This window comes from Eptatretus burgeri, chromosome 11 (genome assembly GCF_056783735.1).
Source record: "Eptatretus burgeri isolate ZD-2024b chromosome 11, Ebu_testis_v1, whole genome shotgun sequence".
NCBI classification, from domain to species: Eukaryota; Metazoa; Chordata; class Myxini; order Myxiniformes; family Myxinidae; genus Eptatretus; species Eptatretus burgeri.
Genome location: NC_140971.1, coordinates 91,600,214 through 91,615,353, shown reverse-complemented (window position 1 = coordinate 91,615,353; position 15,140 = coordinate 91,600,214). Strand labels below are relative to the sequence as shown.

General features: G+C 44.5%; 1 protein-coding gene across 2 annotated transcripts in view; it reads right to left on the bottom strand.

Moving 5' to 3' along the window:
- LOC147017617 (protein MTSS 2-like) overlaps window positions 1–14,323 on the bottom strand; it is a 100,710-nt gene extending 86,387 nt beyond the window's left edge. The window contains exons 1-3 of one of the 2 annotated variants that reach the window (XM_085847375.1): window positions 14,104–14,323; window positions 13,866–13,927; window positions 13,200–13,273 (exon numbers count right to left, since the gene is read on the bottom strand). In XM_085847375.1, coding sequence (XP_085703501.1) covers window positions 13,200–13,273; window positions 13,866–13,927; window positions 14,104–14,175 — 208 coding nt within the window. In that variant the 5' untranslated portion in view covers window positions 14,176–14,323. Of the gene's footprint in view, window positions 1–13,199; window positions 13,274–13,865; window positions 13,928–14,103 lie in introns of those variants that run through there. The other variant, XM_085847376.1, reaches the window with a different exon arrangement.
- Between the last annotated feature and the right edge of the window lie 817 nt (window positions 14,324–15,140).

Below are 15,140 nucleotides of genomic sequence, written 5' to 3'. Positions count from 1 at the left end.
CTTGCTCTTCGTGTCCTCACCGAACGCAGACGAGAGTTTCGGCAGGGGCTGCTTGCAGCCTATGTTGATCTCTGCAAAGCGTTCGATTCAGTGAATCGGGATGTCCTCTGGGAGGATTCTTGGTCTTCGTGGGGTGCCACCAAAACTTATCGATCTGATGTCTGAACTCTACTCTGGTACTGAGAGTGCTGTGAAGTGTGGTGGGACCATCTCTGACTTATTTCCAGTTTTTACTGGAGTTCGTCAGGGGTGTATACTGGCCCCCACACTTTTCAGCACTTGTATGGACTGGATTTTAGGGAGGATGTCGGAGAGATTAAGTTGCGGTGCATCGTTTGGGAATGTCAAGATCTCGGACCTTTATTTTGCAGATGATGCAGTCATCTTTGCGGAGACTTTAGATATCCTTTTGGGGCCCTCGAGGTGCTGAATAAGGAGTCGGAGCCGATGGGATTACGGGTTTGTTGGGTCAAAACTAAGATCCAGACTTTCGGTGACATCTTGGATGCTGCTGTCCTGTCTGTGTCTGTCTGTGGTGAGGATGTTGAGGTCGTGGAGAGATTCACTTACCTTGGCAGTGATATTCATGTCTCTGCTAGCTGTGAGTCAGAGGTCAATAGACATCTGGGTCGGGCCTGGGGAGTCATGGATTCACTGGATCATGGGGTGTGGCGCTGCCGGTACCTGTGTGGGAGGACGAAAGTCCGAGTCTTCAGGTCCTTGGTACTTCCAGTCTTGCTCTATGGATGCGAGACTTGGACTCTGACCAAGGATCTGAGACGGAGACTTAATTCCTTTGGTACCAGGTCTCTTTGGAGAATCCTTGGCTATCGCTGGTCGGATTTTGTGTCCAACGAGTGGTTGGTGAGAGAGACTCGGATGAGATTTGTTACCTGCATAGTCCGTGAGCATCAGTTGCGGCTGTATGGACATGTGGCTCGTTTTCCTGACGCTGATCCTGCTCACCAGATTCTCTCAGCGGGGGAGTCTCGTGAGTGGAGGAGGCCAGTGGGCCGACTACGTGCCTCGTGGTTGCAGCAGGTTGACCATCATCTCAAGGAGATGGGGATGGGCCTGGCATCTGCCTGGGGGATGGCCAGACGGAGGCCCCTGGAGTACCGGCGGAAAGTGGATGCAGCGACGCGCTGTTCTGGCACATGCTCCCATACCTGACCTGACCTGATTAGCAGTAATCAAAAAATTTGTATTATTAATGTGTATTGCCCCAGCGACAGTGCTGAAAGGATTCTATTCCTTCCAAAGTTAGCAGGCTTTTTTAAACACTGTTGACTTGACTAGTTTAATTTGTATTGTGGGAGATTACAACTGCACACTCAACCCCTGACTGGACAGGAATACTCCTGAGCCCCATTCCACCCAGTGCCAGGTTTTTGGCAAAACTTGAACAAAAATTTAAATTTAGGGATGTTTGGCATCTGCAAAATCCAAACACCCATCAATATACATGGGTGTGCTGTTCAAAGAACCAGATAACCATGGGCCGACTGGACAGATTGTATGTAAACCAGGGAATGGTGAATCTGGTTCAGAGAACAAGCATAAGTCCATCTGGCTTTTCTGATCACCATATGATTATAATGGAATGTACATTACCCTTTAATTGTTGTAACAGTGCATACTGGACTTTCAATGTTAAATTATCACAAGATGTACAGTTTCAAAATGCCTTCAGACTGGTATGGAAGAAGTTAGAAAAACAAAAGTGTTCCTATCCTAATACTTGACAGTGGTGGGACTGTACAAAATCCCAAATTCAGATTTTCTGTCAACAATATTGCTCACATGCTACCAGTAATGCATCTGAGTTGATAAGTGCTCTCAAAGCAGATGTACTTAAATATGAGCAAGAAGCTGGAACATCCAGTGGAAGTGATCACTATCAGCATTTGGTGGAAAAAAAGACCCCACTGGCTGAACTAGTCAAGGAGCGTGTGGCTGGAGCAATGGTTCACCTTCGGATGAGCAGAATTCAACTGAAGACTCAAAATAAGGAATTCTTCAACCTTGAGAAGGCTGTCAAGACCTCTCGGCAGATTCACAGTTTACACTCTTCTAACGGTGTTCTGACTTGCCAGAGTGACATTAAACACTCAATGCAGGATTTCTACTCAAATCTATTTACACCAAGAACTGTGGACAAAACGATTATAAACGAGGTGATTGAACTTCTCCAATCCCTTTCTCAAGAACAGCAACAGCAACTCGAATGTGATATTTCGTTTGAGGAGCTTACTGCAGCATCAAAACTGCTTGAGGACGGCAAAGCCCCCGGACTTGACGGACTTCCTGCTGAATTTTACAAAGCTTTTTGGAACATTCTGGGTCCTGCTCTAATGGAGACCCTGCTCGAAAGCCTAGATCAGGGAGAATTGCCCCTGAGCTGCAGGAGAGCTGTTTTGTGTTTCCTCCCAAAGAAAGGGGATTTGCAGCAGATTACAAACTGGCGGCCTGTGTCATCGCTAAACACTGTGTCAAAAGTGCTTGCAATGCATCTTAAAAATGTCATCTCTCTCCTGATCTGCAGAAATTCTATTGGGATATTGTTACATCGATTCTGCGAAGTTTCCAAGAATTCATCTTTTGATTTTGGTTGTTTCTCATTTCTTCCTGTGTAAATAATCTCAGTCTTGGCCACCACATTTTTTTCACTAATTTGAAATTTTTTCTCTTGCGGGTAATATAAACACACAATGCCCAAGATATCAAACTCGACCAGACTCAAAATAATTGTTTGACACCAAGAAGGCAATGCCCAGAAACAACAAATATCTTGCAAAACAGGTATTTCCAGTTATGGCATTCAAGCAATAATGTTGCAGACCGGGTATCGGCGACGAGCACGACCGCTAGATGGGGCTGCAGAGTCGGCTCCCCCGAACACCCGGAATTTAGATTGTACCTTTCGGAAAACTCCGACAAGTACGGGTCCCTTACCAGACCGTGAATCGTCAATAATTACACCACGTGGTACAGGGTTATTTGCCAATCTTCAAAATACCTAGAGATCCACGTGGCGAGCTTACCGAGTATTCACACCATCGACAGAGCTCGTACGGAACGAGCCGCCAGCGTGCTCGAACCATGTGCGACCCGAGCGGATGATCACCGAGATCCGTCGGTCCAAATGTCCCCTTACGGCGGCAACAACGGCCTTGCTAATTCTTCAACACGCACCGTGTTAAACCAATAAAAGAAACACAAAAACGAACTGATACACTTAACACATGGGTTTATTGATAATGGGGCGGGGGGGGGCACACAAGAAGCAGAGTTAACCGAATATAGAGATGCAAGGCAATTTTTGTACAAGCACTTATTCAGTTTTACTTACTAGACTGGCACCACACACACACACACACACACACACACACACACACACACACACACACACACACACACACACACACACACACACACACACACACACACACACACACACACACGAACCGGTGGCCACAGCCTTTATTGAGGCCTCCAGCTTGAGGACAGGTGAGCTGAAGACCAGAGCCTGCCTCGGACCTGTCCACCTCGTGTGGTCTTCGAGCTGATTCGAACCGGGCACCAGCGAGAGGCGAGCAGAATCCAGACACCGATGAGCCACGATCAACCTCCTGAGCTCCGTTCGGCGCTCGTCCTGGCAACCAAAGCTCTCCTCCGTATCCCAAACTGTCGAGAAGACGGGAGGTTTCTTGGCCACCTCTCCGAGTCTCCGAGTTGAACGTCAAAGCGAGGGCCGACAACTCCATGCCCGTTCAACCTGCACATCAGATCGACCACGACCCGGCCTGCTCTATGGTCATCAACTATCTCAAACACTTGCTAGTTCACTGACAGAGAGACAGCGTGCACCCCTTACGGTTCCTGTGGGGGATGGTCTCTCTCCAGCTCTCTCTTTCGCCGACCAAGACACGGCACACAACCCTTGCGGTTCTTGTGGGGGATGGTCTCTCTGCAGCTCTCTCGAGTCGTCCGATCACGCTGCACCCTTATTCACCCTCTCTCTGGGGGGGGGGGGAGCGCCTCTGCCCTCCCCGCTCTCCCTCACTGGACGGTTTTGGCACGCAGAATCGCTCGTCGCCCTGTCACTGGCCAAAACAAGCGGCAAGTCCGTCGATTTCCCCGGGGGCGTGGTGACGTCACGCGGACCGCCTTTCTCACAGTCGCGAGGCTCATCCTTGAACTCTGCCCACCAAAAAGGCAGAGGAATATTATTCTGCGTGGGCTCCGCCCACATACGTGCTGACACAAATGCAGACAATGGCATCAGTCAGAGCGAGGTGAACGTGATGCTGGCGATGTCGTAGTTATGAGGGGTGTAAAAATGAAAGAAAATCCTGGCTATCAAAATAACTCACAGCGCATGAACATTTATTCACCCATTAAACAAGGGACAGGAAGCTATCTATCCACATTTACTTATCGAAATAACTGAGCTATAGGACCTGTATGTTGTGTGCTCATGGCTTCCAGATCCGCAATAATAACACAGAAGCATAATGGGACTGGAGAAGTTAAATGTAGAAAATGGATTGGAAGGCCAAAGAAACTGAGCAAAACTGATGAGCAACACTTAAACACTAGCGGAAACTCATGAAATCATCGGTGCGATATCTTGAAGGTAAAGTGAAGTGGAGGTATTATAACAACCAAGACTGCACAAATTTATTATTGGTCACTTGCTCGTGAGTACAAAAGGGAACTTTTTAAAACTCATCCACCACAAAGAACTCGTGCGTGACAGCTGAACTTAAATGCATTTCCTCCTGCTTTGAAACTACGTCAAGTTCGCTTGCTCGTGGTGTTGAACAAAACGGACATTTAAATAAAATAAAAAAATTAACACCTGCGAGATTCAAACTCGGGACCTGAAATTCCACAGAGGTGTGAATTAACCATGGATCCATACGATAAAACACCATCGAGTGCGAAGACAAAGTATACACAACAAAATGTATATCGTATAATGTCGTCTGCACAAAAACAAAAATGGCAGTTCGTAAGGGGCAGAATGAATACATGTTTTCTGCTGGGAAACACCCTTAAACAAAGGTTTACAAAAGTCAAAAATACCTACTGCAAATGACGAACATGCAAGGGTGGGTTTGCAGTCAAAGAAACATGAGCACACTGTTGCGAGGAGAAGCAGCACAGACATAGCCGGTCCATTAGCTGATTCATATATAGATAAGTTCCATATGAAATATAAAATAAATCAAGTGCTGAACTTCCACAAGAAATGGCACAGACATCACGGGTTCAAGTGGACTTATCTACTGTCAATCAGGTCTTGTCACAATAGTCATCTCAATGGATGAGTCACTGTCAAAAAGCCCTGAATGCAGAAAGGTAACAAAGCCAAAAGACTGAAATATGTCCAAGAACATCAGAGTTGGGATGCTAATCAGTGGAGAAAGGTACTTTGGAGTGAGTTGTCGGTTGAATTTTTTGGAAAAGAGAAGATAGTATGTCAGAAGGATGATTGGTGAGAAGTATAAGGATACGTGTCGACATGCTACTCTAGGATCTCCATAAAGATGAGGGGCAGACATACACCTGTTTAAAGCAGTACCACCGGCTATTTTTGTATACAGTACATATTAACCAAAAATAATCCCATTTTGCCGTTTTGTAACCATAATTCAATGAAATACTGTCGGACCCCACTATTCGTGAGGGATACATTCTTGAAAAATGCCACAAACAGCAAATCCGCAAATAGTGGTGTATTGTTTCAACGGAAAAAGGGGAGATAGGTTCCCTGTGGTTTGTGAGTCATAAGGGAAAAATCAAAAATCCAATGAAAAAAAACACGAAAAACTGCAAATATGCCCGTGAAAAACTGCGAATACGCCTGCAAAAAACCCTCGAAAACGCAAAAAATAAAAATAAAAAACCACAAGGAATGTCGAGGCAGGTCGCATTTTATCAACCTCAAATACGCGTGGTCCACAAATACAGAATAGCAGGGTCCGACAGGACTACAAGGTAGCCTGTTTTATTACTTCCCCCGATTATTGTAATATCAAGTTGCCTACTAATTATCCCGTTTCCTGTGTCGCAGAAGAAAAAGGATGTGTTCCGTTAGCAAGCAGCTTGCTTGATTCACAGTACTCAAACAAGCACTTCAACAAAACACACCCAGAGGGTTTTGCAATCGTGTGTGTGTGTGTATGTGTGTGTGTGTGTGTGTGTGTCCAAGGTCTAAGATTTTTAATTTTTGAGTTTTTGACATAAAATGGTCAGCTTATTTTGACACAATGGAGAACACCAATTAATAATTGGGTCAGTGACAGTAACTATAAATAGGTCTCATTAGTCCCGAGCACGGCTCGAGATGGCAGATTAATATATTTATTTAATAATCGCTTCCGTGTTTCTTTTTTTAACCATTTGAGCTTTTATCATGAAATTTTCAACAAACCTTTGTTATGAGAGTATGGAGAACACCAATTAATAAATTTTACATGGATTTTTTTTTAAGCCATTTTCATCAAGCTTAGTTCAAGTACAAAGCAGCCGCGGAAGCATCATTTAGTTTGAGTAAGCGGCCATCTTACTATTGTATTTGGCTCATCTTACATTAACAAATAAAATGAAGCATGCTCAACAAATGAGTTGAGCAGAAGCTTTTTCCCCAAGATAAAAAGCCTGCAACTGCGACCGCAAGTGAAAATGAACACTTGGTGGCAACACCAGATATTGAACTCAAAGGTATGCTGGCTACTACATCGGCCTAAAATTTATAATCAGTCCCTTAGGGAGCAGGTATTTTAATATTGTTCAATTGTCATCAATTCGGGATCCTTTTTCTTAAAAATTGATCATCATACTGATATAGTATTGAGTGACACGACTAAAATTTGATGTCCATATAACTGTAGCATTTCCCAATTTACACCCATAAATATCAAAGGTATTAAACATGCATTTTGTTACCCAAAATGGCTGAAAATGCATGAGGGAGCATTAGATACCCCCAGTGGATGGGGACCTTGGTGGCCCCCATACCCTCACAGCCTCCAAGGTTTTCATGCATCTACTTTATATTTTGGCAGGTATTTCAGAAAGTGTGGAAAGCCCTGCCTGCTTTAAAGCATGGTGGATGCTCGGTTGAGGTTTGGGGATATGTTTTTTGTCGCTGGGCTTGGTAACTTGGTGAAGATTGAAGGAATAATGAATGCTGACAAGTACAAACACAGATCCTAATCCACCATGATATCCCATTAGGAAGGAGGCTAATTGGTGACAACTTTGTTTTCCGGCACGACATTGACCCCAATCACACTGGAAATGTCGTTAAAACATACTTACAAAGAAAAGCAGTCAGGAACTCTATGCCTATTAGAATGGCCCCCTCAACATTCTGACCTAAACATCATAGACGCCATCTGGGATTCTTTTAGACAGGAATAAAAAGGAAGAGTAACCAAAATCAAAAGATGGATTGTGGGAAACATCGCAGAAAGCAAAGAGCAAGCTCCCAATGGAATTTCTCCAGAAATAGCAGGAAAGCATTCCAAAAAGGATATCTCCTGTTTTGCATGGAAAAGGTGGTCACACAAAATTTTGAAATTTCATGCATTCATAAAACGTAATCATTATAACACATTGTAGTTACCAAAATATGTGAATGTGACAATTTAAATTTATAATTTATTTACTTTCAAGGTGCTTTTTCAAGGTGGCCGAAGACTTTGCACAATACTTTGGCTCTGAATTCTTCCTGAAAAATGTGCAGAGAGGAGTGAGAGATTTTTTTTTTTAGTCTGTTTGCCTGTCTGGCAGTCAAATAAAATTGAAACTCATTCCAATCAGGAAACTTACTGTTTTTAAGAACATCATAAAGGCCACAAACAACAGGAACGAATAACTAATGTAACGTGTTAAATAAGGTGGTGTATAAACATAAGACTGCAGCAACAGCAGTAAACATCTGAAAAAAAAATTCCCACGACTTTTAAAATACTTATTTTATTTCAATTGAATTGTATATTTGAACACTGTAGAACACAATTCGCCTTTTGGATACTTTCAAATCCTTACATTTAGCAGTACTCGGACAAAATATTATGGCATTTTATATCATCATGAACAATCAAATTTGCCGCTTGTTGACCCCACCCATTTCCTTGTTTCTCAAGACAGTGTGGGGTAAAAGTGTCCTATGAATTCTCTAATTATACTTTTATTTTTTAATCCATCTTCAACTATTGTGAGTATCTAATTTGTAGAATCTTCTAATGCCTGCCCCACCTGTCTAAATATAAAAGTCATCTCAACTTTTTTTAGATCCTCATGGAGGATCTCAAAGTATTACTCACATTGTTGTTCTTGTGGACTTTTTTGTTTCACAGCCTACAGTTTTCATCGAAACTTCCTGAAACTTGGCGAATATATGTAAAAATATCCCGCGCAGACAGTAATGATCTCCGATTTTGAAAATTCCTCCTAGAAAAAAGTTATGACGTCAAAATATCTCCGCTAATAGAAATCGCAGTAAAAAATTATCTCCGAAACTAGGCAAGCTTTTTGAATTCTGTTTGCAGAAATCGAACAAGGCATTAGCAGAGATGAATTACCGCACATATGATACATCACTATGACGTCATATCAATTTTTATGACGTCAATCCTATTTTTTGACATTTTTAGATCCTCGTGGAGGATCTCCAAGTCTTACTGGCGTTGTTCTTCATCTTCTTCTTGTGGACTTTTTTGTTTCACAGCCTACAGTTTTCATCGAAACTTCCTGAAACTTGGCATATACTGTATATGTAAAAATATCCTGCGCAGACAGTAACTATCTCCGATTTTGAAAATTCCTCCGAGAAAAAAAGTTGACATCATATCGCCGCTAATGGAAATCGCCTATACCATAATCTCCGAAACTAGGCAAGCTGTTTGAATTTTGTTGCGGGAATCAAGCCAGGCATTAGCACAGATAATTTATCGCAAACCTGATAAATCACAATGACGTAATATTCGTTTTTATGACGTCATCATTAAGAGAACGAGGATCTTAGCTCATTTGAGCTTGTTTTTTTTAATATAGTGTCAAGGTGATTCGAAAATTACAAGAACCTCCATATACAATCTCATTGTTTACTGATGATGTCTAGTAAATATCATTTCTTACACTATTTGTTTTGTTTCAGGAATTCAAGAGCCACAGATACTGAAAACGACTCTCCAGCCTCCATTCCCACCCTCATACTGTTGTCCCTCCTTCTTCCAATTTTTAACTCTATCATGAAGGTGCACCGTTTTCTCAATGTTTTGAACCAAGATTGGTGTGAATCTTGCAAAAAGTAATTCATGGAAAATGTAAGGTCTCCAATTGACCCAAAAGTCATGCTTCCCATACTTCTGGAGCCATAACTGCTTGTCATGAAATGGATGGGCAAATTATCAGAATGGTTACCTATCGCTGAATGATTTTAGTTTTCGCTCGAACGAAGAGATTGATACAAAGCATCAGATAAGGCAGCCAAATGATAGTCGGAAAAGCAACCATTGGTTTAAAAAAAAATAAAAAAATAATTACGTTTCCTTCAAAATACAATAAAGCACTCGGCCAATTGGGAGTTTCCACCCAAGATCCACACCGTTGGACTCGGAAAAGATGAAAGCATCTCGTGAGCTCCGTTTCACCAATGAGGGATCAATTTTACAAAACCGACTTTGATAGGGAGCAGGCAATATTTTATAACGTGGAAACAGAACATGGCATTAAATATTCATTAAAAAAAATTTTTCATCACTTTTCACCAGAACAATATATCTTTGAGTGTAAGGGCGTGCTGTCGACTGCAGAAATGAAGTCCTTTTCATGCAGATCAAAAAAGATGTGAATGTAGATAAACTCGTAACAATAACACAGCAAACTTCAAAATTCTTTGGAATTATAAAGCAGAAACCGGAATAAACTGCATTGTTTCCCCCATCATGATGTAGTCGGCACTGGGAGTTGTGGTGTAAAATTGACCCCCACAGGTGAAATGGAGCTGATTTTGCATCTGGTGAGGTTGTTCAACCAGACACATCCAATGTGTTCAACACGCTTTTGAAGAAAGGCTTGTTACCTTCGCATTCTGCGAAAGATTATGTTTTGGTCAGCGTGTATTTATTTATTTATTTATTTATTTGTAATCTTGTGATTCGTACAACTCAAAAAAATATTAAACCGAATTGCATGAAATTTGTTGGGATGATTGGTTATTAGCCAGGAAGCATTCGATTAGATTTTGGGATCGTTCGGGTCAAAGGTCAAGGTCAAGGTCACGAAAAGGTCAAAATCGTCTTTTTACGATAACACGGTCAATTTTTCTTCAATTTGCATGCAACTAACGCCAAAATGTTCAGAATTCACCGCCTCATCTTGTGATATGCAATATGACACAATGACGCCCATACTCGTTACCGGTTAGGGGTCAAAGGTCAGGGGGGTCACGACCTTGAAAAATATGCGGTTTTTGTCATAACGCGGTCAATTCTTGTCCGCGTTACATGAACCCAGCACCAAAATGTTCAGAATTTAATGCCCAATCTTGTGACACAATGACGTCATAACACATGTCACCGGTTGGGGTAAAATGTCGGGGGGGGGGGGTCACGCCCTTGAAAAATATGCAGTTTTCGGCATAACTCAGTTAATTCTTATTCGATTTGCATGAAACCAGCATCAAACGAGATTACCTTCTCTTGTTGAAACGTTGTATTCACCGAGCTTGCGAGTGAAGACTCGCCAAAACGACGCGAGTTGATTGTTGTTTAGGCCGTAGCCCCCGAAAGTCGGGGGGGGTCATGACATTATAGATATGTAGTTTGTGTCATAAGACCATTCATATGAAACCAGTTCCCCACACTCATACCAAGAACAAAAAAAGTAGTGGCGGCGAAGGTATGCGCTCTATGAGTGCCCGTTCTAGTTTGTATGCTGGGATCTAATGATTGGGCATCTGCTGGTAGGGGTGCACTGAAATTGATGGAGATTATGTAAAATAATGTGGGATGAACATAGTTTGTCAAAGGTGCTACCATTACCGAACTGTATTCTACGTGTTATGGTACTACATTTACATTTATTATGTAAGTGAGGTGACAACTTTTGGGATTGTGTGTGTGTGTGTGTGTGTGTGTGTGTGTGTGTGTGTGTGTGTGTGTGTGTGTGTGTGTGTGTGTGTGTGTGTGTGTGTGTGTGTGTGTGTGTGTGTGTGTCCCTCTCTTCCTATCCCTCTCTTCCACCCTCCCACTCTCTGTTGTAATAAACCTCATGTTCTTCCATTTTGCACAAGATGCCTAGACGGTGAGAAAAAACAAAATGATAAAATTTCTCAAACAACCAATGAGATGGCAAGTTAATTGCAAGTTACATTACATGCGTGGGTCTTCAAAGCATCTCCATGCCATAAAAAGAAGGACTGTCACAAATTTCCCGATCATCACGGCCCAATTAGGGTTAATTCTCACGAGCTACGTCAGATGAAATGACTGGGCTTGCCTGCGGTGTGAAGGTTGCGAAAGGTTGAGAGTGGCATGCATTGCTGGGATAGCAAACGGCTATTTCGCAGCAGGTGGCACAATCCTGGAATGATTTTCCAGCTGTGACGAACAAAGACAGGAGCCTCTACGACTTCACCCAAAGCGCAACTCAGCTTTGAATTTAAATTTGTGGCTATGTTGTGCAAAGCTCGAGCATAGAATGACAATATATTTTAATGTGCGGGAGTCGAGACACACGGAAGATCGAAACAACAGAGGGTAGATTGACAAGGAGTCAGGGTCAACAGACTGACGGAAGGGGGACAGGCAGGCAGAAAACAGCAAATAAACGCACCATAGTTCATGTGGCTAGATGTATACACATTCGCCTCTGAGCAGTCTCGCGTGGGTTCTACTCTCGATCTGTCATCCTGATGGACGTTAAACGGCACCGTCCGTCGGATGGACGTTAAACCTTGCTTCCCGTCCGCTGACATTCGCTGCCGGTCTTAAAGATCCCTTTGGGAAGAGTCGGCGAGCCATCACAGACACCTGGAACAAATTACAAATTCCTGCACACTCGGTCAAGTACCCTGCGTCGGAGTGGCAACCGGTTCAGGATTGTAACTCCAGCCAAGAAACGCTTTGGCAGAACAGAGTCTGTGTAGAGTATGGTGTGTGATGATTATGATGATGATGATTAACTGCAGTTAACGTAAACACCATCGAGAAGAACAATTTTTACTATTCGGCAATCCATCTAACATACGTAAGAAGTCTGGAGGTTTCATGTTCTACCATCATGTTAAATTACGTCATTTCACTTAATAATCCCCGTTTGCCAACGCGAATACGTACTTTACTCTGCCCATACTTGAAACGCGTTGAGCAAATTCGGGCAGGAAATGCAATTCTGTTCAAGCAAGCATCTCAAATGGGAAGGCCTGCACGGCATTCCTAAAGGGGCACAACCACCGAGAGCATCTAGAAGGATGCTATTCCTGAAATCTCCCAACATTACCACTTCAGAAATATCCGAACATTACTATTTCTGAAATCCCCCAGCATTCCAGAAGTGCCAACTGCCAGGCCAATGGGAATCGGCACTGCTACGTGCACGACGCCGCAGCCGGTTTTACAACCAGTGCGGCAAAATCGGTCGGTCAGATTTCACAGGCAACCAGCCCCCACTAGCATGGCAAAGGCAAGGACGACGGCACAATTCGAACCAGGAACCTTCTGTTTGCGACAGGATGCTGTTCCCAGCAACGCCACCTCACAGGCGCGCGTTGTCCAGTCCGTACATAAAGGCCCTTCTATGCTCTGTGTCCACAGACACCCGTCCGGCAGGCTTTTAGGAGACAGCAAACAACTCCCAAGTCAAAGCTCGTCACAATGCTGCATTAGATTGCCATGGAAAACAAAATGTAAAAATAGAAACTTGGAAATAAGGGCGAATAAGTGTTTGTATTCTTCGCCCACTCTCCTTGCTCCCCGCACGGGTATCCGAAACAGGAGCGGAATAACCGACGCCTTTATGCCATCAAGAAAGGCATATATTATACCAAGCTCGGTCAGTTGCTGCATTCGGATAAAATTATTACAAGATCATTGCCGAACTCGAACCGAATATTGAAAACAAGACACAAAGAACATTCGGTCCAGATGCACAAAGCAGCCGGCCCTTGTGGTTCTCACCACGGGTACTTGTCGCCATGTCTGCCACCCTCTGAAAGGCATCCAGGAATGATGTTGTTGCCAGCACAGTGGTCCTGGAACAGACAAATGGATGTCAATGCAACCTCAGGGACAAAGAGGCCAAAAAATTGTGGAATTCTCATCATTAGTGCTCATGATCATTAGGTGTGTGCGTGTGCGCGTGTGTGCGTGTGCGCGTGTGTGTGTGTCACATTCAGGAATGTTTCCAAGGCTTGGACAGGAACATATGAACGAGACACACCTGCATTCAAAGGTATTATTAGAGGGTTGTGTACAAATCCTGAACTTTAACCCTTTCGCGTGACTTGCACACGGTAATGATAATTTTGGGAAATGTAAGTGTCAGCGTGGGTTGAGGTGGAAGGAAGTGATGGAGAGGGACATGAGGGAAGTGAAGGCGCAGAGAGAGGATGCTCGGGATAGACGGGTGGTGGAGAGGAAACACTCGCGTGGCCGACCCCACAAGGTAGTGCCATTAACTGGGGCTGTGGTAGTAGTAGTAGTAGTAGTAGTAGTAGTAGTAGTAGTAGTAGTAGTAGTAGTAGTAGTAGTAGATATCAATTTAAATGGTTGCAAGTCCTCAAGGGCGGACGTGGCTCGTTTTAACAGGTAATATGGCAAAAGGTGAGCTATCTAATATCTCACCTGAGTTGGGAATTCAGTTTGGTGGCTTTTGTAATGAAATCCTCCCACACGGGGTAACTGGTCTGTAACAGAGAGACGGATTATGAGGACGAGTCGCATCACCATCACGTCCGGCACATTCGATGAAACAATTAAACGATCATTTGGACCGAGTGAGTGAGTGAGTGAGTGAGTGAGTGAGTGAGTGAGTGAGTGAGTGAGTGAGTGAGCGAGTGAGCGAGTGAGCGTCACATCTCACCTTCATGTCGCCGATGACTGCCTGAAACAGACCGCCGAGCGCTTGGCTCTGCCTCTCCAGCAGAACCTCCATGGTGAAACGGAGGAGCGAAATGTGATAAACGTGCCGGGGAATGCGGGAGCGATTCTGTGGAGATTCGGAGAAAAATGAGTCTGCGCGGCCACAAGGACAGCGAACGAGGTGAGTGGATTCGGACCCGGTTTGAAGTGGAAAGCGCGCAGTCTCCCCTTCCCCCCTCCTCCTCCCCCTCCTCCTCCTCCTCCTCCTCCCCCTCCTCCTCCTCCTCCTCCAAGAGCTAATTCTCCTATTCCTCTTTTTTATTTTCTTTTCGCTTTCCTCCCCCCCCCCTCGCTCTCTCTCCTTCCTTCCCTCGCTCCTTCTTCCCCCAAAATCGTGCCTGTCGCTTCTTCGCACCGACCTTCCAAGCTCAATGCCGAGGAAGACTACAGAGCATTGGTTGAAGGGGAGGCGAAGGAAGAAAAAACCATGCAAAATGTTTAAAACACGAGAAACCGGTGAAATCGGCGCCGCAGCGAGGAGGAGCAGCGGCGCGTGACGTCACGGGGCGCGTGGCGGAGCAGCGGCGCGTGACGTCACGGGGCGCGTGACGTCACGGGGCGCGTGGCGGAGCAGCGGCGCAGCGGCGCGTGACGTCACGGGGCGCGTGGCGGAGCAGCGGCGCGTGACGTCACGGGCCGCGCGTCCACTCTTCGTGGATGCTTGTTGTTCAAGTGACGGCTCAGACGGCGCTCTGGCGAACTGCCGGCACAAATTTGTGCAGTACGCCTCAACGTTGGCGCTGATTCATATATTAGTAATGTGCTTATTATATTTCGGCCGACATCAATTATATATTTGACGTGAAGCTCGATCATTGGTTTTCGGCATGTTCTGGAAATCGTCCCCTCACACCGCCCCCCAATACCCTCACCTCGCCCACTCAATTCTCCTCCCGACGCTCGCGATCCCCTCTGCTCACCGCTCACATCACCTGACCACACCATACTCTGCTGCTCATTCGTGCTGTTACTCGGGTA